Source organism: Triticum aestivum, chromosome 5B (genome assembly GCF_018294505.1).
Source record: "Triticum aestivum cultivar Chinese Spring chromosome 5B, IWGSC CS RefSeq v2.1, whole genome shotgun sequence".
Lineage (NCBI taxonomy): Eukaryota > Viridiplantae > Streptophyta > Magnoliopsida > Poales > Poaceae > Triticum > Triticum aestivum.
Genome location: NC_057807.1, coordinates 561,233,269 through 561,258,476, shown reverse-complemented (window position 1 = coordinate 561,258,476; position 25,208 = coordinate 561,233,269). Strand labels below are relative to the sequence as shown.

General features: G+C 43.4%; 1 protein-coding gene across 1 annotated transcript; it reads right to left on the bottom strand.

Annotated features, from left to right (window-relative positions):
- Positions 1-22,110: 22,110 nt before the first annotated feature.
- LOC123113229 (aspartyl protease family protein At5g10770) lies at positions 22,111-24,582 on the bottom strand. The gene is made up of 2 exons (XM_044534415.1): positions 24,144-24,582; positions 22,111-23,568 (listed from the first exon to the last, which is right to left on the bottom strand). The coding sequence occupies exons 1-2, from the start codon at positions 24,493-24,495 to the stop codon at positions 22,238-22,240; spliced, it is 1,683 nt and encodes a 560-aa protein (XP_044390350.1). The 5' UTR covers positions 24,496-24,582; the 3' UTR covers positions 22,111-22,237.
- Positions 24,583-25,208: the final 626 nt, after the last annotated feature.

The window sequence follows — 25,208 nt, the reverse complement described above, 5'->3', positions numbered from 1 at the left end:
CGTTTGATATTCTGTTTCTTCGAAATACTGAAATAGGCAAAAAAACAGCAATTCTGGGCTGGGCCTCCGGTTAATAGGTTAGTCCCAAAAATAATATAAAAGTGGAAAATAAAGCCCAATATAGTCCAAAACAGTAGACAAAGTAGCATGGAGTAATAAAAAATTATAGATACGTTGGAAACGTATCAAGCATCCCCAAGCTTAATTCCTGCTCGTCCTCGAGTAGGTAAATGATAAAAAAGAATTTTTGATGCGGAGTGATACTTTGGCATAATTTCAATGTAAATCTTCTTAATTGTGACATGAATATTCAGATCCGAAAGATTCAAGACAAAAGATCATATTAACATAAAAGTAATAATACTTCAAGCATACTAATCAAAGCAATCATGTCTTCTCAAAATAGCATGGTTAAAGAAAGTTATCCCTACAAAATCATATAGTCTGGCTATGCTCTATCTTCATCACACAAAGTATTTAATCATGCACAACCCCGATGACGAGCCAAGCAATTGTTTCATACTTTCGAAATCTCAAACTTTTTCAACTTTCACGCAATACATGAGCGTGAGCCATGGACATAGCACTATAGGTGGAATAGAATTGTGGTTGTGGAGAAGACAAAAAGGAGAAGATAGTCTCACATCAACTAGGCGTATCAATGGGCTATGGAGATGCCCATCAATATATATCAATGTGAGTGAGTAGGGATTGCCATGCAACGGATGCACTAGAGCTATAAATATATGAAAGCTCAACAAAATAAAACTAGTGGGGTGCATCCAACTTGCTTGCTCACGAAGACCTAGGGCATTTTGAGGAAGCCCATCATTGGAATATACAAGCCAAGTTCTATAATGAAAAATTCCCACTAGTATATGAAAGTGATAACATATGAGACTTTCTATCATGAAGATCATGGTGCTATTTCAAAGCACAAGTGTGGAAATAGGATAGTAGCATTGTCCCTTCTCTCTTTTTCTCTCATATTTTTTTCCTTTTTTTCTTTTTTTTGGTGGGCTTCTTTGGCCTCTTTTTTTTATTTGGGCTTCTTTGGCCTCTTTTATTTTTCATAAAGTCTGGAGTCTCATCCCGACTTATGGGGGAATCATAGTTTCCATCATCCTTTTCTCACTGGGACAATGCTCTAATAATGATGATATCACACTTTTTATTTTTCTTACAACTCAACAATTACAACTCGATACTAGAACAAAATATGACTCTATATGAATGCCTCCGGCGGTGTATCGGGATATGCAATGAATCAAGAGTGACATGTATGAAAATTTATGAAGGTGGCCTTGCCACAAATACAATGTCAACTACATGTTCATGCAAAAAGCAATATGACAAACTAATGTGTGTCATATGAACGGAACGGTGGAAAGTTGCATGGCAATATATCTCGGAATGGCTATGGAAATGCCATGATAGGTAGGTATGGTGGCTGTTTTGAGGAAGGTATATGGTGGGTGTATGATACCGGCGAAAAGTGTGTGGTATTAGAGAGGCTAGCAATGGTGGAAAGGTGAGAGTGCGTATAATCCATGGACTCAACATTAATCAAGAGAACTCATGCACTTGTTGCAAAAATTTAGAAGTCATCAAAAACAAAAGCATTAAACGCATACTCCTAGGGGGATAGATTGGTAGGAAAAGACCATCGCTCGTCCCCGACTGCCACTCATAAGGAAGACAATCAATAAATAAAATTGTGCTCCGACTTCATCACAAAGCGGTTCACCATACGTGCATGCTACGGGAATCACAAACTTCAACACAAGCATTCTTTAAATTCATGATCACCCTAACTAGCATTGCTTTGATATTATCACCTCCACATCTCAAAACAGTTATCAAGCATCAAACTTATCTTAGTATTCAATTCACTCAAAAGAAAGTTTCACATATCCTGAATACCAAGTATATTAACATTAAGCAAATTACCATGCTATTAACGACTCTCAAATAATCTAAGTGAAGAATGAGAGATCAATAGTTTCTTTAAAACAAATCCACCACTGTGCTCTAAAAGATCTAAGTGAAGCACTAGAGCAAAAATTATTACGCTCAAAAGATATAAGTGAAGCACTATGAGCAAAACTATCAAGCTCAAAAGATTTAAGTGAAGCACATAGAGTATTCTAGCAAATTATAAATCATGTATGACTCTCTCAAAAGGTGTGTACAGCAAGGATGATTGTGGCAAACTAACAAGCAAAGACGCAAATAATAAAGATGCTCCAAGCAAAACACATATCATGTGGTGAATAAAAATATAGTTCCAAGTAAATTACCGATGGAAGTAGACGAAAGAGGGGATGCCTTCCGGGGCATCCCCAAGCTTTGAATTTTTGGTGTCCTTGGATTATCTTGGGGTGCCATGGGCATCCCCAAGCTTAGGCTCTTGCCACTCTCATAATCCATCAAAAGAATTCACCCAAAACTTGAAAACTTCACAACACAAAACTCAATAGAAATCTCGTGAGCTCCGTTAGTGAAAGAAAACAAAAGACTACTTCAAGGTACTGTAATTAACTCATTCTTTATTTATAATTGTGTTAAATCTACTGTATTCCAACTTCCTTATGGTTTATAAACTAATTTATTAGCCATAGATGCATTGAAATAAGCAAACAACACACGAAAAGCAGAATCTGTCAAAAACAGAACAGTCTGTAGCAATCTGTAACTAACGCAAACTTCTGGAACTCAAAAAATTCTACCAAAATAGGACGTACTGGAAAATTTGTTTATTGATCAGAAGCAAAAAGAATCAATGCAAAAGTACGTTCCTGTGATTTATTGAATTTTTTCTCGTGAGCGCAAAGTTTCTGTTTTTCAGCAGAATCAAATCAACTATTATTATAGCTTATCCTATAGGTTCTACTTGGCACAAACACTAACTAAACCATAAAACCACATCTAAACAGAAGGTAGAAACAAAATTTAACACTAAACAGGAACAAAAACAAAGAACACAAAATAAAATTGGGTTGCCTCCCAACAAGCGCTATCGTTTAACGCCCCTAGCTAGGCATAAAAGCGAAGATAGATCTAGGTATTGCCATCTTTGGTAGGCAATCCATAAGTGGCTCTCATAATAGATTCATATGGTAATTTTATTTTCTTTCTAGGGAAGTGTTCCATACCCTTTCTCAAGGGAAATTGTAATCTAATATTCCCTTCCTTCATGTCAATAATCGCCCCAATCGTTCTAAGGAAAGGTCTACCAAGAATAATAGGACATGAAGGATTGCAATCTATATCAAGAACAATAAAATCTATGGGCACATAATTCCTATTGGCAACAATAAGAACATCATTAATTCTTCCCATAGGCTTTGTAATAGTGGAATCCACAAGATGCAAGTTTAGAGAGCAATCTTCAAAGTCACGAAAATCTAGCAAATCACACAAAGTTTTGGGAATAGTGGAGACGCTAGCACCCAAATCACACAAGGCATGAAACTCATAATCTTTAATTTTAATTTTGATAATAGGTTCCCACTCATCATAGAGTTTCCTAGGTATAGAAACTTTCAACTCAAGTTTTTCTTCATAAGATTGCATCAAGGCATCAACAATGTGTTCGGTAAAGGCCTTATTTTGACTATAAGCATGAGGAGAATCTAGCACAGATTGCAACAAGGAAAGACAACCAATCAAAGAGCAATTTTCATAATTAAATTCCTTGAGATCCAAAATAGTGGGTTTAGCAACATCAAGATTTTTATTTTTTTCAATCCCACTTTCATCAATTTCATCATCTAGATCTAGAAACTCAGAATTCTTAGGACGCCTTCTAGGTAAAGGAAGATCATATTCAGTTCCATCAAGATTCATATTGCAAAACAAGGATTTAATAGGGGACACATCAATAACTTTTAGATCTTCATCTTGATTTTCATAGGAATCAGAAGAACACGCTTTAATAGAGGCATCTTTGGAAGCACGCATCCTAGCGGTTCTTTCCTTGCACTCATCAATGGAAATTCTCATAGCTTTGAGAGACTCATTGATATCATGCTTAGGAGGAATAGATCTAAGCTTTAAAGAATCAATTTCAAGATAAATTCTATCAACGTTCCTAGCCAAATCATCAACCTTAAGCAATTTTTCTTCGAGCAAAGCATTAAAATTCTTTTGTGAAATCATAAACTCTTTAACACTAATCTCAAATTCAGAGGGCATCTTATTAAAATTTCCATAAGAGTTGTTGTAGGAATTTCCATAATTATTAGAAGGATTACTAGGATAAGGCCTAGGATTAAAATTCCCTCTATATGCGTTATTTCCAAAACTATTCCTTCCAACAAAATTCACATCCATAGATTCATTATTATTCTCAATCAAAGTAGATAAAGGCATATCATTGGGATCAAGAGAAGTATTTTTAGTAGCAAACATCTTCATAAGTTCATCCATCTTTTCACTCAAAACATTGATTTCCTCTATAGCATGCACTTTTTTACTAGAAGTTCTTTCGGTATGCCATTGAGAATAATTAGCCACAATATTGTCAAGCAATTTTGTAGCATCTCCTAATGTAATTTCCATAAACGTGCCTCCCGCGACCGAGTCTAAAAGATTTCTAGAAGCAAAATTTAATCCGGCATAAAATTTTTGTATGATCATCCATAAATTCAAACCATGAGTAGGGCAATTGTGAAGCATCAATTTCATTCTTTCCCAAGATTGGGCAACATGCTCATGATCAAGTTGTTTAAAATTCATACTATCGTTCCTAAGAGTGATGATCTTAGCGGGAGGAAAATATTTAGAGATAAAAGCATCTTTGCACATGTTCCAAGAATCAATACTATTTTTAGGAAAAGATGAAAACCAAATTTTAGCACGATCTCTAAGTGAAAACAGAAATAACTTTAATTTGACAATATTGTTATCTGTATCTTTCTTCTTTTGCATATCACACAAATCAACAAAATTGTTTAGATGAGTAGCGGCATCTTCACTAGGAAGGCCGGCGAATTGATCTTTCATAACAAGATTCACCAAAGCAGTATTGATTTCACAAGACTCATCATTATTAAGAGGAGCAATCGGAGTACTAAGGAAATCATTATTATTGGTATTCGAGAAATCACACAATTTGGTATTATCTTGTGCCATGGCAACAAGTAATCCAACACACAAGCAAAGGCAAACGAGAAAAAGGCAAAAGAGAAAGAGAGGAGGAGATTGGGAAAGAGAGGGAGAATAAAACGGCAAGGGTGAAGTGGGGGAGAGGAAAACGAGAGGCAAATAATGTAATGCGAGAGATATGGATTGTGATGGGTACTTGGTATGGTTGACTTTTGCGCAAACTCCCCGGCAACGGCGCCAGAAATTCTTCTTGCTACCTCTTGAGCACTGCGTTGGATTTCCCCGAAGAGGAGAGGATGATGCAGTAAAGTAGCGTAAGTATTTCCCTCAGTTTTTGAGAACCAAGTTATCAATCCAGTAGGAGATCACGCACGAGTCCCTCATACCTACACAAAACGATAGCAACTCGCAACCAACGCTTAGGGGTTGTCAATCGCTTCACGGTCACTTACGAGAGTGAGATCTGATAGAGATAATATTTTTGGTATTTTTGATATAGAGATGCAAAGTAAAAAGTAAAAGGCAAAGTAAAAAACAAAGCAAGTAAATAAAGCAGTAGAGATTGATATGATGAGAATAGACCCGGGGGCCATAGGTTTCACTAGCGGCTTCTCTCAAGAGCACAAGTATTCTACGGTGGGTGAACAAATTACTGTTGAGCAATTGCTAAAAAAGCGAATAATTATGAGATTATCTAGGTATGATCACGTATATAGGCATCACGTCCAAGACAAGTAGATCGAAACGATTCTGCATCTACTACTATTACTCCACTCATCGACCGCTATCCAGCATGCATCTAGAGTATTAAGTAAAACAGAGTAACGCCTTAAGCAAGATGACATGATGTAGAGGGATAAATTCATGAAATATGATAAAAACCCCATCTTGTTATCCTCGATGGCAACAATACAATACGTGCCTTGCAACCCTTTCTGTCATTGGGTAAGGACACCGCAAGATGGAACCCAAAGCTAAACACTTCTCCCATTACAAGAACTACAAATCTAGTTGGCCAAACCAAACAGATAATTCAAAGAGACTTGCAAAGATAACTCAATCATACATAAAAGAATTCAGAGAAGAATCAAATATTGTTCATAGATAAGCTGGATCATAAACCCACAATTCATAGGTCTCCACAAACACACCGCAAAAAGAAGATTACATCGAATAGATCTCCACAAGAGAGGGGGAGAACATTGTATTGAGATCCAAAAAGAGAGAAGAAGCCATCTAGCTAATAACTATGGACCCGAAGGTCTGAAGTAAACTACTCAAACTTCATCGGAGAGGCTATGGTGTTGATATAGAAGCCCTCCGTGGTAGATGCCCTCTCCAGCGGAGCTCCGGAACAGGCCCCAAGATGGGATCTCGCGGATACAGAAAGTTGCGGCGGTGTAATTAGGTTTTTGGCTCCGTATATGATCTGACGGGGTACGTAGGTATATATAGGAGGAAGGAGTACATCGGTGGAGCAACAGGGGGCCCACGAGGCAGGGGGCGCGCCCAGGGGGGGTGCCCTCACCCTCGTGACCTCCACGGTTGTTCCTTGGAGCAGGGTCCAAGTCTCCTGGATCATGTTCGGTGAGAAAATCATGTTCCCAAAGGTTTTATTCCATTTGGACTCCGTTTGATATTCTGTTTCTTCGAAATACTGAAATAGGCAAAAAACAACAATTCTGGGCTGGGCCTCCGGTTAATAGGTTAGTCCCAAAAATAATATAAAAGTGGAAAATAAAGCCCAATATAGTCCAAAACAGTAGACAAAGTAGCATGGAGTAATCAAAAATTATAGATACGTTGGAGACGTATCACTCCTCTTGTCCAAGCATATGGATTTGCATTTGCTGCTCCTCTCGTCCCTGCAGATGGTATTGATCCTCCTCTCCAAGCATATGCATTTGCATTTGTTGCTTCTCCTATCCCTGCAAATGGAACTTTTCCTCTCCCTTCATTTGCATTTGCTCTTCCTCTCCCTGCATTTGCATTTGCTCTTCCTCTCCCTGCATTTGCATTTGCTCCTCTTCCTCTACCCGCATTTGCATTTGCTCCTCTTCCTCTACCCGCATTTGACCCTCTTCCTCTTTCTGTGGTTGCTCCTCTGGCTGCAATTGCATCTGGATTTCTTTGTCTTTTTCTTCCTCTTCCCCTACCAGATCCTTCTCCTCTGTCAGCTACTGTGGTTTCCCTTGTATTTCTACCTATGTTCATTTATGTAGTAACCCTTGGCTGAGGTATTGCAGCACCACCAGCAGCAACAAATGCAGATTGCTCAGGCAGTGGCCCATGAACCCTCTGAGGAGCTCTTCTTGCAATCTCTCTCTGAGCCATGTTGTAGACCATACTGAATGGTGTGTCAATTGGATCCAATAAAGGATCCGTCTGGTTAGGGAAGATGTTTTGCACAAATTCAGATAAGTACAACAATTTCAGTAAAATGCAGTGAAATGCAGTGAAATTCAGTAAAATGCAGTGAAATTCAGTGAACTGAATTTAAGTTTAGCAAAATTCATTCACTTGAAGAAATGTTGGGTCATCATAGTTCTCATCAACAACCTCTACCCCTTCTTCAATGAGAGCCTCATGCCAGCTGTAATGCCCCTTTCTGTCTCCCACAAATAGAACAGTGCATTGTAACACTTTTTTTGTTCAAAACCCTAACATCACTCTTGATCTTCTCCTCTTGGGTCTTCTTGTTGGGTAACGTAGTAATTTCAAAAAATTTCCTACGCACACGCAAGATCATGGTGATGGTATAGCAACGAGAGGGGAGAGTGTTGTCCACGTACCCTCGTAGACAGTAAGCGGTAGTGTTATGACAACGCGGTTGATGTAGTCACACGTCTTCACGATCCGACCGATCCAAGTACCGAACTACGGCACCTCCGTGTTCAGCACACGTTCAGCTCGATGACGTTCCCCGGGCTCCAATCCAGCAAAGCGTCGGGGATGAGTTCCGTCAGCACGACGGCGTGGTGACGATAATGATGTTCTTCCGGCGTAGGGCTTTGCCTAAACTCCGCGACGATATGACCGAGGTGGAATATGGTGGAGGGGGGCACCGCACACGACTAAGGAACGATCCGTAGATCAACTTGTGTGTCTATGGGGTGCCCCCTGCCCCCGTATATAAAGGAGTGCAGGAGGGGGAGGGCCGGCCCTCTCTATGGCGCGCCCTAGGGGAGTCATACTCCCACCGGGAGTAGGATTCCCCCTTTCCTAGTAGAACTAGGAACCCTTCCATGTAGTAGGAGTAGGAGAGAAGGAAAGGGAAGAGAGAAGGGAAGGAAGGAGGGGGTGCAGCCCCTCCCCCTAGTCCAATTCGGACTAAGGCCTTGGGGGGGGGGGCGCGGCCTGCCCTAGGCAGCCCCTCTCTCTTTCCCATATGGCCCAAAAAGGCCCAAAACTTCTCCCCGGCGAATTCCCGTAACTCTCCGGTACTCCGATAAATACCCGAATCACTCGGAACCTTTCCGAAGTCCGAATATAGTCGTCCAATATATCGATCTTTACGTCTTGACCATTTCGAGACTCCTCGTCATGTCCCCGATCTCATCCGGGACTCCGAACTCCTTCGGTACATCAAAACTCATAAACTCATAATATAACTGTCATCGAAACCTTAAGCGTGCGGACCCTACGGGTTCGAGAACTATGTAGACATGACCTAGAACTATTCTCGGTCAATAACCAATAGAGGAACCTGGATGTCCATATTGGTTCCTACATATTCTACGAAGATCTTTATCGGTCAAACCGCATAACAACATACGTTGTCCCCTTTGTCATCGGTATGTTACTTTCCCGAGATTCGATCGCCGGTATCCAATACCTAGTTCAATCTCGTTACCGGCAAGTCTCTTTACTTGTTCCGTAATACATCATTTCATAACTAGCTCATTAGTTACAATGCTTGCAAGGCTTAAGTGATGTGTACTACCGAGAGGGCCCAGAGATACCTCTCCGACAATCGGAGTGACAAAACCTAATCTCGAATTATGCCAACTCAACATGTACCTTTGGAGACACCTGTAGAGCACCTTTATAATCACCCAGTTACGTTATGACGTTTGGTAGCACACAAAGTGTTCCTTCGATAAACGGGAGTTGCATAATCTCATAGTTACAGGAACATGTATAAGTTATGAAGAAAGCAATAGCAACATACTAAACGATCAAGTGCTAGGCTAACGGAATGGGTCATGTCAATCACATCATTCTCCTAATGATGTGATCCCGTTAATCAAATGACAACTCTTTTGTCCATGGCCAGGAAACATAACCATCTTTGATAAACGAGCTAGTCAAGTAGAGGCATACTAGTGACACTATGTTTGTCTATGTATTCACACATGTATTATGTTTCTGGTTAATACAATTCTAACATGAATAATAAACATTTATCATGATATAAGGAAATAAATAATAACTTTATTATTGCCTCTAGGGCATATTTCCTTCAGTCCCCCACTTGCACTAGAGTCAATAATCTAGTTCACATCATCATGTGATTCAACACCAATATTCACATTTATATGTGATTAATACCCATAGTTCACATCGTCATGTGATCAACACCCAAAGGGTTTACTAGAGTCAATAATCTAGTTCACATCGCTATGTGATTAACACCCAAATATTACTAAGGTATGATCATGTTTTGCTCGTGAGAGAAGTTTAGTCAACGGGTCTGTCACATTCAGAGCCGTATGTATTTTGCAAATATTCTATGTCTACAATGCTTTCCATGGAGCTACTCTAGCTAATTGCTCCCACTTTCAATATGTATCCAGATTGAGACTTAGAGTCATCTGGATCGGTGTAAAAAGCTTGCATTGATGTTACTCTTTACGATGAACTCTTTTATCACCTCCATAATCGAGAAACATCTCCTTAGTCCTCACTAAGGATATTTTTGACCGCTGTCCAGTGATCTACTATTAGATCAAAATTGTATTCCTTTGCCAAACACAGAGCAAGGTATACAATAGGTTTGGTTCACAGCATAGCATACTTTATAGAACCTATGACTGAGGCATAGGGAATGACTTTTCATTCTCTTTCTATCTTCTGCCATGGTCGGGCTTTGAGTCTTACTCAATTTCACACCTTGCAGCACATGCAAGAACTCTTTCTTTGATTGTTCCATTTTGAACTATTTCAAAATCTTATCAAGGTATGTACTCATTGAAAAAATCTTATCAAGCATCTTGATCTATCTATATAGATCTTGATGCTCAATGTGTATGCAGCTTCACCGAGGTCTTTCTTTGAAAAACTCCTTTCAAACACTCCTTTATGCTTTCCAGAAAATTCTACATCATTTCCAATTAATAATATGTCATTCACATATACTTATTAGAAAGGTTGTAGTGCTCCCACTCACTTTCTTGTAAATACAGGCCTTTCCAAAAGTCTGTATAAAACCATATGCTTTGATCAACTCATCAAAGCGTATATTCCAACTCCGAGATGCTTGCACCAGTCCATTGATGGATCGCTGGAGCTTGCACATTTTGTTAGCACCTTTAGGATTAACAAAACCTTCTGGTTGCATCATATACAACTCTTCTTTAAAAAATCCATTAAGGAATGCAGTTTTTTTTGACTGGAAAGGAATGCAGTTTTGACATCCATTTGCCAGATTTCATAAAATGTGGCAATTACTAACATGATTTGGACAGACTTAAGCATCGATACGAGTGAGAAAATCTCATCGTATTCAACACCTTGAACTTGTCGAAAACCTTTCGCAACAAGTCGAGCTTAGTAGATAGTAACACTACTATCAGTGTCCGTCTTCCTCTTGAAGATCCATTTATTTGACATGGCTTGCTGATCATCGAGCAAGTCAATCAAAGTCCATACTTTGTTCTCATACATGGATCATATCTCAGATTTTATGGCCTTAAGCCATTTCGCGGAATCTGGGCTCATCATCGCTTCCTCATAGTTCGTAGGTTCATCATGGTCTATTAACATGACTTCTAGAACACGATTACCGTACCACTCTGGTGCGGATCTTACTCTAGAAGACCTATGAGGTTCAGTAGAAACTTGATCTGAAGTTTCATGATCAATATCATTAGTTTCTTCACCAATGGGTGTAGTTGTCACAGGAACCGGTTCTTGTGATGAACTACCTTCCAATAAGGGAGTAGGTACAGTTACCTCATCAAGTTCTACTTTCCTCCCACTCACTTCTTTCAAGAGAAACTCCTTCTCTAGAAAGGATCCGATTTTAGCAACGAAAATCTTGCCCTCAGATCTGTGATAGAAGGTGTACCCAATAGTTTCTTTTGGGTATCCTATGAAGACACATTTCTCCGATTTAGGTTCAAGCTTATCTGGTTGAAGTTTCTTCACATAAGCATCACAGCCCCAAACTTTAAGAAACGACAACTTTGGTTTCTTGCCAAACCACAGTTCATAAGGCGTCGTCTCAACGGATTTTGATGGTGCCCTATTTAAAGTGAATGCAACTGTCTCTAATGCATAACCCCAAAACGATAGTGGTAAATCGGTAAGAGACATCATAGATTGCACTATATCCAATAAAGTACTGTTATGATGTTCGGACACACCATTAAGTAGTGGTGTTCCAGGTGGCATGAGTTTGTGAAACTATTCCACATTGTTTTAATTGAAGACCAAACTCGTAACTCAAATATTTGTCTCCGCGATCAAATTGCAGAAACTTTATTTTCTTTTTATGATGATTCTCCACTTCACTCTGAAATTCTTTGAACTTTTCAAATGTTTCAGACTTGTGCTTCATTAAGTAGATATACTCATATCTGCTCAATTCATCTTGTGAAGGTCAGAAAATAACGATACCCGCCACGAGCATCAACACTCATTGGACCGCATACATAGGTATGTATTATTTCCAATAAGTCACTAGCTCGTTCCATTGTTCCGGAGAACGGAGTTTTAGTCATCTTGTCCAAAAGGCACGGTTCGCAAGCATCAAATGATTCATAACCAAGAGATTCCAAAAATCCATCTTTATGGAGTTTCTTCATGCGCTTTACACCGATATGACCCAAACGGCAGTGCCACAAATAAGTTGCACTATCATTATCAACTTTGCATCTTTTGGCATCAATATTATGAATATGTGTATTACTACGATCGAGAGCCAACAAACTATTTTCATTGGGTGTATGACCATCGAAGGTTTTATTCATGTAAATAGAATAACAATTATTCTTTGACTTTAAATGAATAACCATATCGCAATAAACATGATCAAATCATATTCATGCTCAACGCAAACGCCAAATAACATTTATTTAGGTTTAACACTAATCCCGAAAGTATAGGGAGTGTGCGATGATGATCATATCAATCTTGGAACCACTTCCAACACACATCATCACTTTACCCTCAACTAGTCTCTGTTTATTCTGTAACTCCTGTTTCGAGTTACTAATATTTAGCAACCGAACAAGTATCAAATACTCAGGGGCTACTATAAACACTAGTAAGGTACACATCAATAACCTGTATATCAAATATACCCTTGTTCACTTTGCCATCCTTCTTATCCACCAAATATTCAGGGCATTTCCACTTCCAGTGACCATTTCCTTTGCAGTATAATCATTCAGTTTCAGGCTTTGGTCCAGCTTTGGGCTTCTTCGCGGGAGTGACAACTTGCTTGTCATTCTACTTGAAGTTTCCCTTTCTTTCCCTTTGCCCTTTTCTTGAAACTAGTGATCTTGTCAACCATCAACACTTGATGCTCTTTCTTGATTTCTACCTTCGTCGATTTCAACATCAGGAAGAGCTCGGGAATCGTTTTCGTCATCCCTTGCATACTGTAGTTCATCACAAAGTTCTACTAACTTGGTGATGGTGACTAGAGAACTCTGTCAATCACTATCTTATCTGGAAGATTAACTCCCACTTGATTCAAGCGATTGTAGTACCCAGACAATCTGAGCACATACTCACTAGTTGAGCGATTCTCCTCCATCTTTTAGCCATAGAACTTGTTGGAGACTTCATATCTCTCAACTCGGGTATTTGCTGGAAATATTAACTTCAATTCCTGGAACATCTCATATGGTCCATGACGTTCAAAACGTTTTTGAAGTCCCGATTCTAAGCCGTTAAGCATGGTGCACTAAACTATCAAGTAGTCATCATATTGAGCTAGCCAAATGTTCATAACGTCTGCATCTGCTCCTGCAATGGATCTGTCACCTAGCTGTGCATCAAGGACATAATTCTTCTGTGCAGTAACGAGGATAATCCTCAGATCACGGATCGAATCCGCATCATTGCTACTAACATCTTTCAACATAGTTTTCTCTCGGAACACATATAAAAACATAGGGAAGCAAAAACATAGGGAAGCAACAACGCGAGCTATTGATCTACAACATAATTTGCAAAATACTACCAGGACTAAGTTCATGATAAATTAAAGTTCAATTAATCATATTACTTAAGAACTCCCACTTAGATAGACATCCCTCTAATCCTCTAAGTGATTACGTGATCCATATCAACTACACCATGTCCGATCATCACGTGAGATGGAGTAGTTTCAACGGTGAACATCAATATGTTGATCATATCTACTATATGATTCACGCTCGACCTTTCGGTCTCCGTGTTCCGAGGCCATATCTGTTATATGCTAGGCTCGTCAAGTTTAACCTGAGTATTCCGCGTGCGCAACTGTTTTGCACCCGTTGTATTTGAACGTAGAGCCTATCACACCCGATCATCACGTGATGTCTCAGCACGAAGAACTTTCGCAACGGTGCATACTCAGGGAGAACACTTCTTGATAATTTAGTGAGAGATCATCTTAAAATGCTACCGTCAATCAAAGCAAGATAAGATGCATAAAGGATAAACATCACATGCAATAATATAAGTGATATGATATGGCCATCATCATCTTGTGCTTGTGATCTCCATCTTCGAAGCACCGTCGTGATCACCATCGTCACCGGCGCGACACCTTGATCTCCATCATAGCATCGTTGTCGTTACGCCATCTATTGCTTCTACGACTATCGCTACCGCTTAGTGATAAAGTAAAGCAATTACAGGGCGTTTGCATTTCATACAATAAAGCAACAACCATATGGCTCCTGCTAGTTGCCGATAACTTCGGTTACAAAACATGATCATCTCATACAATAAAATATAGCATCACGTCTTGACCACATCACATCACAACATGCCCTGCAAAAACAAGTTAGACGTCCTCTACTTTGTTGTTGCAAATTTTACGTGGCTGCTACGGGCTTAGCAAGAACCGTTCTTACCTACGCATCAAAACCACAATGATAGTTCGTCAAGTTAGTGCTGTTTTAACCTTCGCAAGGACCGGGCGTAGCCACACTTGATTCAGCTAAAGTGAGAGAGAGACAGACACCCGCCAGCCACCTTTAAGCACGAGTGCTCGTAACAGTGAAACCAGTCTCGCGTAAGCGTATGCGTAATGTCGGTCCGGGCCGCTTCATCTCACAATACCGCTGAGCCAAAGTATGACATGTTGGTAAGCAGTATGACTTGTATCGCCCACAACTCACTTGTGTTCTACTCGTGCATATGACATCTACGCATAAAACCTGGCTCGGATGCCACTGTTGGGTAACGTAGTAATTTCAAAATTTTCCTACGCACACGCAAGATCATGGTGATGGTATAGCAACGAGAGGGGAGAGTGTTGTCCATGTACCCTCGTAGACCGTAAGCGGAAGCGTTATGACAACGCGGTTGATGTAGTCGTACGTCTTCACGATCCAACCGATCCAAGTACCGAACGTACGGCACCTCCGTGTTCAGCACACGTTCAGCTCGATGACGTTCCCCGGGCTCCAATCAAGCAAATCGTCGTGGATGAGTTCCGTCAGCACGACGGCGTGGTGATGATAATGATGTTCTTCTGGCGCAGGGCTTTGCCTAAACTCCGCGACGATATGACCGAGGTGGAATATGGTGGAGGGGGGCACCGCACACAGCTAAGGAACGATCCGTAGATCAACTTGTGTGTCTATGGGGTGCCCCCTGCCCCCGTATATAAAGGAGTGGAGGAGGGGGAGGGCCGGCCCTCTCTATGGCGCGCCCTAGGGGAGTCCTACTCCCACCGGGAGAACTAGAATTCCCCCTTTCCTAGTAGAACTAGGAACCCTTCCATGTAGTAGGAGTAGGAGAGAAGGAAAGGGAAGAGAGAAGGGAAGGAAGGAGGGGGTGCGGCCCCTCCCCCTAGTCCAATTCGGACTAAGGCCTTGGGGGGGGGGGGCGCGGCCTGCCCTAGGCAGCCCCTCTCTCTTTCCCATATGGCCCAAAAAGGCCCAAAACTTCTCCCCGGCGAATTCCCGTAACTCTCCGGTACTCCGATAAATACCCGAATCACTCGGAACCTTTCCGAAGTCCGAATATAGTCGTCCAATATATCGATCTTTACGTCTTGACCATTTCGAGACTCCTCGTCATGTCCCCAATCTCATCCGGGACTATGAACTCCTTCGGTACATCAAAACTCATAAACTCATAATATAATTGTCATCGAAACCTTAAGCGTGCGGACCCTACGGGTTCGAGAACTATGTAGACATGACCTAGAACTATTCTCGGTCAATAACCAATAGCGGAACCTGGATGTCCATATTGGTTCCTACATATTCTACGAAGATCTTTATCGGTCAAACCACATAACAACATACGTTGTTCCCTTTGTCATCAGTATGTTACTTGCCCGAGATTCGATCGTCGTTATCCAATACCTAGTTCAATCTCGTTACCGGAAAGTCTCTTTACTTGTTCCGTAATACATCATTTCATAACTAGCTCATTAGTTACAATGCTTGCAAGGCTTAAGTGATGTGTATTACCGAGAGGGCCCAGAGATACCTCTCCGACAATCGGAGTGACAAAACCTAATCTCGAATTATGCCAACTCAACATGTACCTTTGGAGACACCTGTAGAGCACCTTTATAATCACCCAGTTACGTTGTGACGTTTGGTAGCACACAAAGTGTTCCTCCGGTAAACGGGAGTTGCATAATCTCATAGTTACAGGAACATGTATAAGTTATGAAGAAAGCAATAGCAACATACTAAACGATCAAGTGCTAGGCTAACGGAATGGGTCATGTCAATCACATCATTCTCCTAATGATGTGATCCCGTTAATCAAATGACAACTCTTTTGTCCATGGCCAGGAAACATAACCATCTTTGATAAACGAGCTAGTCAAGTAGAGGCATACTAGTGACACTATGTTTGTCTATGTATTCACACATGTATTATATTTCCGATTAATACAATTCTAGCATGAATAATAAACAGTTATCATGATATAAGGAAATAAATAATAACTTTATTATTGCCTCTAGGGCATATTTCCTTCACTTCTTCCTGTTTTTCTTGGGTCTACCCAACTGCTTGGTGAACACTGGTGGATACACCTTATAACCATTCTGTTTCTCCCACTCCTTACGGTCTACAAGAGGGAGAAGAGTGTATCCATAAGCTTTGAGATAGGTCTGAACAGTATAGTAGTCATGAACCAGTGTCTCTGGGTCAATTCTCTCCTCCCTGCAACATGCTACATGGTACTCCAGATAACTGCCATCTCCTGCAATCACAAGTGTGCAAGCAGAGGTCCACAGTGTAGCTATTTTTACGAGACTGAACTCTGAAGATTTGCTCGCCAGCTTCTGTTACATGGCAGTTAGCAGCAAACTCTATGTTCTTATCTAACTTCTTCTTGATCTTGGGACATATTCTCTGGCCTGTCCACTCTTCAGTAGCCTCTCTTTGTTTGCTAACGATCTTGTTCATCATCTTATAGAAAATGTACTCAAGCATGCTGAGCACTGCCATCTCTCTGCCCTCAAGGATATAGCTGCATGCAGGTAGGAAGAAAACAGGTTAGTATGATATGATAATTAGCAGTACAGATGGGCTATATGTTAAAATCAAAACAACTGAAAGTGGCCACCAAACTACCTATTAAAAACCTCAGAGTTATGGTTGAGCAGGATGTCACATTTGGGGAATTCAGTGAAGAATGCTTTGCACCAAGTTTTCCAATCTAGTCTTTCAGTCTAGTGGAAAGCAGCTGCACTGTGGTCATCCATTTTCTGACAGTTTTCTCTCCACTTAATTTTGTTTGGAGATCTTGCAATTGCCCACAAGTCTTGCTTCAGTACCTCTCCTTTGTGCTTCTCATTAAAATTCTGGTAAATATGTCTGACACAAAACCTGTATTCTGAATCTGGCCAAACTTTGTGCACTGCATTTATTAAACCTTTCTGTTTGTCACTCATGATTGTGAAAGGTGCAGTGTTAGTGATGTTGAGATCATCTCTCAGAGTGGTCAGAAACCACTCCCATGAACTTGTGCATTCAACTTCCACCCATCCCATTGCAATTGGGAATATGCAGTCATTGGGATCAATACCAATAGCACTAAGTAACACTCCTTTGAACCTTGTTTTCATGTGACAACCATCAATGAAGATGATTGGCCTGCATCCCTTTAGCCACCCTCTCTTACATGCATCATATGACCAGTACAATGTTTTCAAACATTTCCTGCCCAATGGAAATTTTGTACCTTTCACCAGTGAAGTTGTGAGCAGAAATGTAGACCCAGAGTTTTTGGTCCTCAATTCTTGTCCATAGTCTCAAAGCCTACTGAATTGCTCTTCCTCATCACCATGAATCTCATCAAGTGCTTGCTTTCTAGCCCTAGCAAGCTTTCATCTGTTAGGAGTAACATTGAATTCCTTAGTAATTTTCCTTGAAAATGTTGCAAGTGACATATTCTGGTCATCTCTGAACTCATCCAAGAAAAACTGGCACATAAACTTGGCTGTCAAATCCTTCAACTTCCACTTTTTCTGACAGACATGTTCTCCAAAGTAGGCCTTGATGACAAATCCTCCAGTCCTGTTCTCCTTGCTAACTTTAAGCATATGTGGGCAACCTCTCTGACAAACAACCTCTAATATGATCTTATCATTCTTCAACTTCTTGATTTGCACTCTGCTCCTTATAGAATAAGCAGTAAGAGCTTTCCTCAGCTCAACCACATCAGCAAATACTATCCCTAATTTAAATATAGGGGATTTCATGTCCACCTTGGAATTGAAAGCTTTGAACTTGTATTTGAGTTGCTCTTGCTCTTCAACAGAGAGGTTTAGATCTTCATCCTCAAGTACATAGTCTGGCTCCACCTCTTCCTCAACTTGCTCAGCTTCTTCATCAACATCAAAATCAATGTTGTCTTCATATAAATCATCATCTCCATCATCTCTGTCATACTCACTATCAATGAACTCTGAATCTGAGAGCACTGCATCCTCTGCACCATCATACAACACATTCTCTGCTGCTCCACCATCTGTCAGCAAGTTATCTGTTGTTGCACCATCAGTTAGCAAAGTCTCTATTTTTGTTCCATTAGCAACCAAGTTGTCTGCTGCCACCTCTGAAATGGGATCTTCAACATTGACTGAAATGAGGTTGTGAGAAGATGCTACACTGACCGCAACAACATTTGACCTGGCCATTATGACAGAACTCTGAACTGTTGGCACTATCAATACCAAATCTTCCCTGCAATTACTGATGAAATTTGCATGGTCAACCATTATTGCAAGCACCTTATGCTGACTACTAGCTCTGATCATGTGCTGCACATCCTCATCACCTCTAATTCTCAACATACCATCTGAAATTGTTTTGTCAAGCATGCACCAGTAAATTATGTGCTTAGCCACAGGGTATCCCAACCATAGCAAGTGCTCTTCAATAGCTGAATATGAGAATGTGCCAGCATCAACATAGTCAAGCACCTCCACAGAAGGATTATAATACTCCATGTTATTTCTTGGTCCACAGAAAAGCCCACCATGCTCAAGTTCCAGTGTAAAGAAAGGGGTGTCCACAATCTATCCCATTGCTGAATCACAAACTGGAGCAAGAAAGTGCATAATGTAAGCAAAACCATCCTCAAACAACCTCTAAGTAGGTAACTAAAGAGTAAAGTAACTGCAACTCAACTTAATAAATTCATACAAAAAAATTGTGTAACCTGCAAGTTAACTCCAAGAAGCAAGTTGACTGAATTTATTCAGTTAACTGCATGCTACAAGTTCACTGAGTAAATTCTGTGATGCATTCTTTTTGCAAGAACAGGGTAAGCACAATCTTCAACCAAACTCAACCAACCACAATCAACAATAGTATCTTGCAGACTAAATTCAGTTAACTGACTAAATTCAGTTAACCGACTACATTCAGTTAACTGGTTACATTTAGATAACTGATCTAGCAAGATAAAACAAAAAGAAAGCATTCTAATGATGTAGTGGCACTACTAAACTGCTGAGTATCTACTAAACAGCAGCACTACAACTAGAAATTTCATATTTTTGGAAGTACAAACATGCGCCCTGCTGGTCAGTGTCAACCCTACAACCAAAACAAATTGGGCACCCATGTGCCCTGTTGGTCAATGTTAACTGCCAAAACAGTACATTGTGCCGCAAAGAACATGAAACACAAGAACCCTAGCTTCTTGGCGAAATCCCAAATTTCACAGCCTAAACCCTAGCCTGAAATCAACGATCACCTCAATAACCAGCTTCGCAGCGCCGGAAGCTGTACAAACACAAAAATCCACCGCAAATACCCGCAACGCTATCCAAAGAGGGTGATCCGCCGGTGCTGCGGGCGACACGGCAGGACGATCAAACCAGAGGAGGAGGGGAAGGAACAGAGCAGAGAGCGGACGACGCACCATAGTCGGGAGGAAAGACGCCATGCGGGCTAACTTGATGCGCGGTCGGAGGAGGGACGACACCGCCGTTGTACTCCGGCGACGACGCTGCCATTGTTGCTGACGTCAGCCAGCTCCTGGCGCACACGGTCGGTGCGAGCAAGACAACTGCCAAGTGGATGAATGATTGGGGTGGGGAGGGGGCAAAATAAATTCAGGTGTTTTTTGTTTCGACGGGGACGGAGTAGTGTGGGTTGATTCATCACAAAGGCAGGGGGCTAAGTGCAAAATGTCGTGCGCTGACCAGCCTGGCCACTTGGCATCCACTTGGCGAGTTCTGATTGGCCCTCGACTAAATTTGCACATCCATGACAAGTCGAGGGATGAAATAATCCACTTTTTCAACTTCAAGGACCAAACCATCACCTGACATGCAAGTTCAGGGACCTGCAGTGTGTGTGTTGGACTCTTCTCTTCTCATTCCTACGCGCCCTCTGAGCTCTTTCTAAATTGAACGTTGTATATCAAAGTAATGGAAATGCGTTTATCCTAGTTTTGAAAGAAAAAAACATGGAGCCCAAGACGCTGCAGGCGGCGCCTAGCCACAATGTGTCAAGGGGGCAATATCGAGCGCAAGGCCATGCCGGTCTGCAGTGCGCTGATCCACAGCCCTTGTCATTGTTGCTCCCAACACTTCATATCGTTACAGGAAAAAAAATGATTCGCGTCTCTTTTGCCATAAGAAAAATGTGGGTGCAAACAGGCTCTATTAATATCTCAAATTTTAACTTGGTTGTGAAGCAGCATTCCATCTATGATGCCATCCACGCTCAGGCCGCTGCTCGCCAGGAAGCGACCGCGGCCGAGGCGCAGCTTCAAGCGATCGCCGAGGAGAGCAACGCCAGTTGCGCCTCCTACGCGCTGCCGACGAACCATCAGGCGGCCCGGTTGGACGACGGCAGCGCCGGCGCCACCATTTTCCATCGTGGACCTCACGTCCACTGGCGACGGACAGGCCGCAGACTCCTCCGAGGATGAGTAGACCACGGGAGGCGGCAGGGCCTGGTGTTCCCTCTGTGTTGGTCTGTCTTCCATGTTCTACTCTTTCTCACCGGAGACCGCACGTTCACTTCACGGGTCTTATCGCCGGTGGACATGGAGACGTCGGATGGAGGACATGGACACGGGCTAGGATGCCAAGCGACGCCGCAGGATAAGTTTAGGGTCGGGTCATTTTTTTCTTTCTAAATGTTTAAGATGTGATGAAAATACTGCGTGTTTGTATGAAATCCGGCTGTGTTTGCATGAATTTAATCCGGTTTGTTAATTATTATTTTTTTGAAATTTATGCGGCTACGGTTGGATGTCGTCCTCCGTATCCATGCCCGCGGACTGGTCCCCCTCTCCGCGGACGGATGCGGAAGGAAATTTACGGGTTGCTGTTGGAGATTCCCTTGATATGCAATACATATGACATATCTAGATGTGCTTTAGTAAAACTGTTATAAAAAAACAAAAAAAAACTAATTTCTCAGTGCAACTAGAGAGAAAAGGAGGGAGACAAAAAATGCACTGTATATAAAAAAGAGATACCAAATTACATAAAACTCTTAACAGTTCCAAAATGAAAAAGGCTCCGAAGAAAAGCTGCGCTGACAAAAGGGCCACTCCATGCGTGCGCCTTCCTGCTAATGAAGAAAAAGAAAACGGCTCATGGTCAGCGCGCATACGATCCAGCATACGACTCAGCATGGTCAGCGCAGCGCGCATCACTTTGGATGCAAACGAATCGGACGGTCCCCGTGTGTGTGATTGAGACATCGCTGTTTCTCAGCCTGAGAAGAGAACGGACGTGGAGTTTCTATGAGCTCGGGTGAACAGTAAAATAAAAAAAATCGAAAAAATTCCAAAAAATTCCAAATTTTTTTTGGTAGAAACATTGACAAAAGTTTAAGTGCTTGCAAAAATTCGTCATGAAATCATATTTCTAGAAGGCGTGGCAAAAAAACAAAATCGGTACTCTGAAAATGCTACTTTCAAAAGCATTTTGGAGGCTGAATTTGTTTTTTTTCCACGCCTTACAGGAATGTGATTTCATGATGAATTTTTGCAAGCACTTAGAACTTTTGTCAATGTTTCTCTGAGAATTTTTTTTGGAATTTTTTGAATTGTTTTTATTTTTTTTTAATTTTACTGTTCACCGAGCTCAAATGAGCTCGGGAGTAGAAAGGCACTTTCGAAAAAGTTCACATTATTACCGAAGAAGAGAGAAACTTGACATACATCGTAAAAAAAAAACAACTCCGTTTTAAGTTACATTTTGCAAACACTTGAATAAAATTCTACTCTCAGTCTCTGCTATTACATGAAGCTGCAATCCTCGTCAGCAAAACCTAGCCCTGAGCGTACCGTGTCATACACCACCCTCTTGTTCTTCTGCTGGTAGTTCCCTATGATTGGCGTCTGGTCTTCGTAGGGAAGGCCCGCCATCGCCAGGCACACCTGAGACCCGTCCTTCTTCGCCATGAAGAGCATCCCGGCGGCCTCCACGGTCACGTCGGCGCCGCCCTCGAGCCGCAGCGTCAGCAGCGGCACGTTCACCTCGTCGTGCCCCGTCAGGTTGTAGCACGTGTCGAGGAGCGAGAACCCCGGCGCGGCGGGGTACCCGGCGGCGCTGAACTGGCGCGCGAACTCGGCGCGCACGGCGCGGTACACGGACGGCGCCAGCCGCGAGATCACCGTGCCCGAGTCGATGAGCACGTTGCTGGCGCCGAGCCCCGACGCGGTCATCGCGGCGCCGCCGACGGACGCGCCCGTGACGTTCATGAAGTAGAATGGGGGCTGCGCCGGGTCTGCGATCATGCGGGTGTATGCCACGGGCGTCGTGTTGCGGTAGGAGGATGGGTCCCTCCCTAGGGAGAGGGACCCCGAGGAGTCGCCGGAGGTGGTCGCCGGCAAACAGTAGGAGAACACGCCGCCGAACCGGGATGCCGTCTGGGAGACCAGCGACAGCTCGGTCCGGCCGAGGCCCATGAGCCCCGCTGTTCCACCGAACAGCCCGTGGTTGCTGAGCCCGCAGCCAAAGACGAAGCCGTTGAGGTTGGCGCCGCCGAGGCCGACCGTGTCCGTGGCCAGCACGCCGCGGCTGAACGACCCGTCGCCGTAGCCTAGCGCGTAGTAGCATCTCTCGCTTCCGCCGCCGCCGCCTCCCCTGGCGCAGAATCCGGGCGCGCCCGTGGCCTCCTTCAGCGAGGCCGCGCAGGCGGAGGCGTTGCACGGGACGGCGGCGTAGGTGGCGGAGCTAGCGGGGTCGAAGAGTGGGTCCCGCTGCTCGTAGCAGGCACGGCAGGGCTTGCACTGCACCCAGGTGAGGTCGCTGCCGGTGTCCACGATGACGTTGAGCTTGGCGGCGGCGCCGGAGGAGTCGCCGCCGAGCGCGATGGTGGTGACGTAGTTGAGTGTCTGGAAGCGAATGCCAGAGGTCAGCGGGACCTGGGCCGCCGCCTGCCGGGACTGTATGGACGCTGGCCTGGGGAGCTGCAACGAGGCAGCACGAGCGGCGTCGGCGGCGAGGAGTCGGCTAAGGTATCCTTCGCTGCCGGCGGGCTGGTTGGAGATGGTGGCCGGAGAATGGTGCTTCAGCTCTAGCACGGTGGTTGCTCTGCTTGCTCCCTCTGCTTTCCTGTGCCCTCCTGGAGAAGATGAGATGGACCAGAGTGACGAGTGTAAGAACCCATCAGTCATCAGAGACCTGTAGATTCTACAAGTATTGTACGTGCATGCATGCTGGTTGGAGTATCAAATTTTGGAACTAGATCATGATTTGGATTCTAGATATGGTTTCGCAGTGTCAGCAGCATAGAAGGGCCACCGAAAAATACAAAATGTAAAATTCCACGTACGGTTGTCAGAGAATATGGATAATATGTAAATTCGTATGCATGCATCTTTGTAAGACTGAGCCCATGTTGACACTTACCGTTTTATCAAGTTTTTTTTTTTTGCGAGGACGTTTTACCATTCTCTGTTCATGGCTTCTCATTTTTATTCTTTAACACCTCGAATTCTTATCGATCGGCAGTTGTACATATTTTTTGGAGAGTTCTCCCTAGGAATAGTGGATTATGAATGTGTGGTCTACATAGTAAACTCTACCTCTCATAATATGATATTGCCGAGGAATGCTTCAAGCCTTCAACCATGCTTTTAGATAAATCTAATCTAAGGTACAACTCGTACGTAGAATTGAAGAGAACAAGTTGCTTACCTAGGATCTGAGCTTTGCTTTGTTGCTCATAGCGGCCCTGGATCTTCCTCGCGGCAGCACCCCACTCCAACTCACGCAGCGACAGCACCGCGCTCTTCTTCCCAACGACGACGGCGCCGCTGCCGGCGGCCGCCGCATTGCCAGCGACGGCGAGAAGCGCGAGGAGGCGGAGAAGAAGGTGGCGCCCGCGAGCAGAGCTGGAAGAAGCGGCCGCCATTGGAGTGGACCTCGCTCGCGGGAGGGAGGGAAGCGAAGCTAGCGACGAAGCAGGAAGTGGGAGGCGCGCAACGGACAAGAGAACGTGAATGCGAGAGAAGGAGAGGATACGTACACGTACACTGGGAGTGTACATACCTACCGGGAGATGGATGGGATCGACATCCTTGTAGTTTTGAGCAGAGATGCTCGGGGTCGAGGGCGCCCATAAGAGAACAAAGAGAAGGGGGAGGGGAGGGAGAGATCGGAGAATACGCTGTCACTCTGTTGGATGCATGCGTGTGCGTGTGTGTGAGAGAGAAAGCGAGACCGTGTGGGGCGCATGCATGCATATGAACGCACGCACGACGCGGGAACACGGGGGTACTGTAATTTTGTAGCTTTGTGAAATGTTTAGAATCACGGGCGCGAACAGGGGAGAGAAGAGGACGCTGGTGGCCTGCATCTCGTCAACTCGATCGACTCCTCGCGCGGGGATGCATTGCGTGCGGCTTACGTAGGTCCAGCATTACCCGTCACTCAATAATGCTACTACATCTACGAAACACGGGAAATAGTTTTCACCCTACAACTACAAGATCCTAGCTTCCTCCCACCCCCGCGTCGCCCTCCTCTGGCGGCTAGGGGGGATACCCTAAATCCGCCGCCGCCTCCCTCCCTCTCCCGTCCCTCCCCTCGCCGCCGCCTGAGGGGCTCGCCGGCGAAGCCCGGCCGGCTTCGGGGACGGCGGCGGCGAGGCGTTCTTCCTGCATCTGCGACGGCTTCTAGAGGCCGAGCCTCGTTCGCCGATGGCGGCCAGATCTCGGGCTGGCTTCTGCCAAGACCGACGTGGTGGCAGGGATGCAGGCC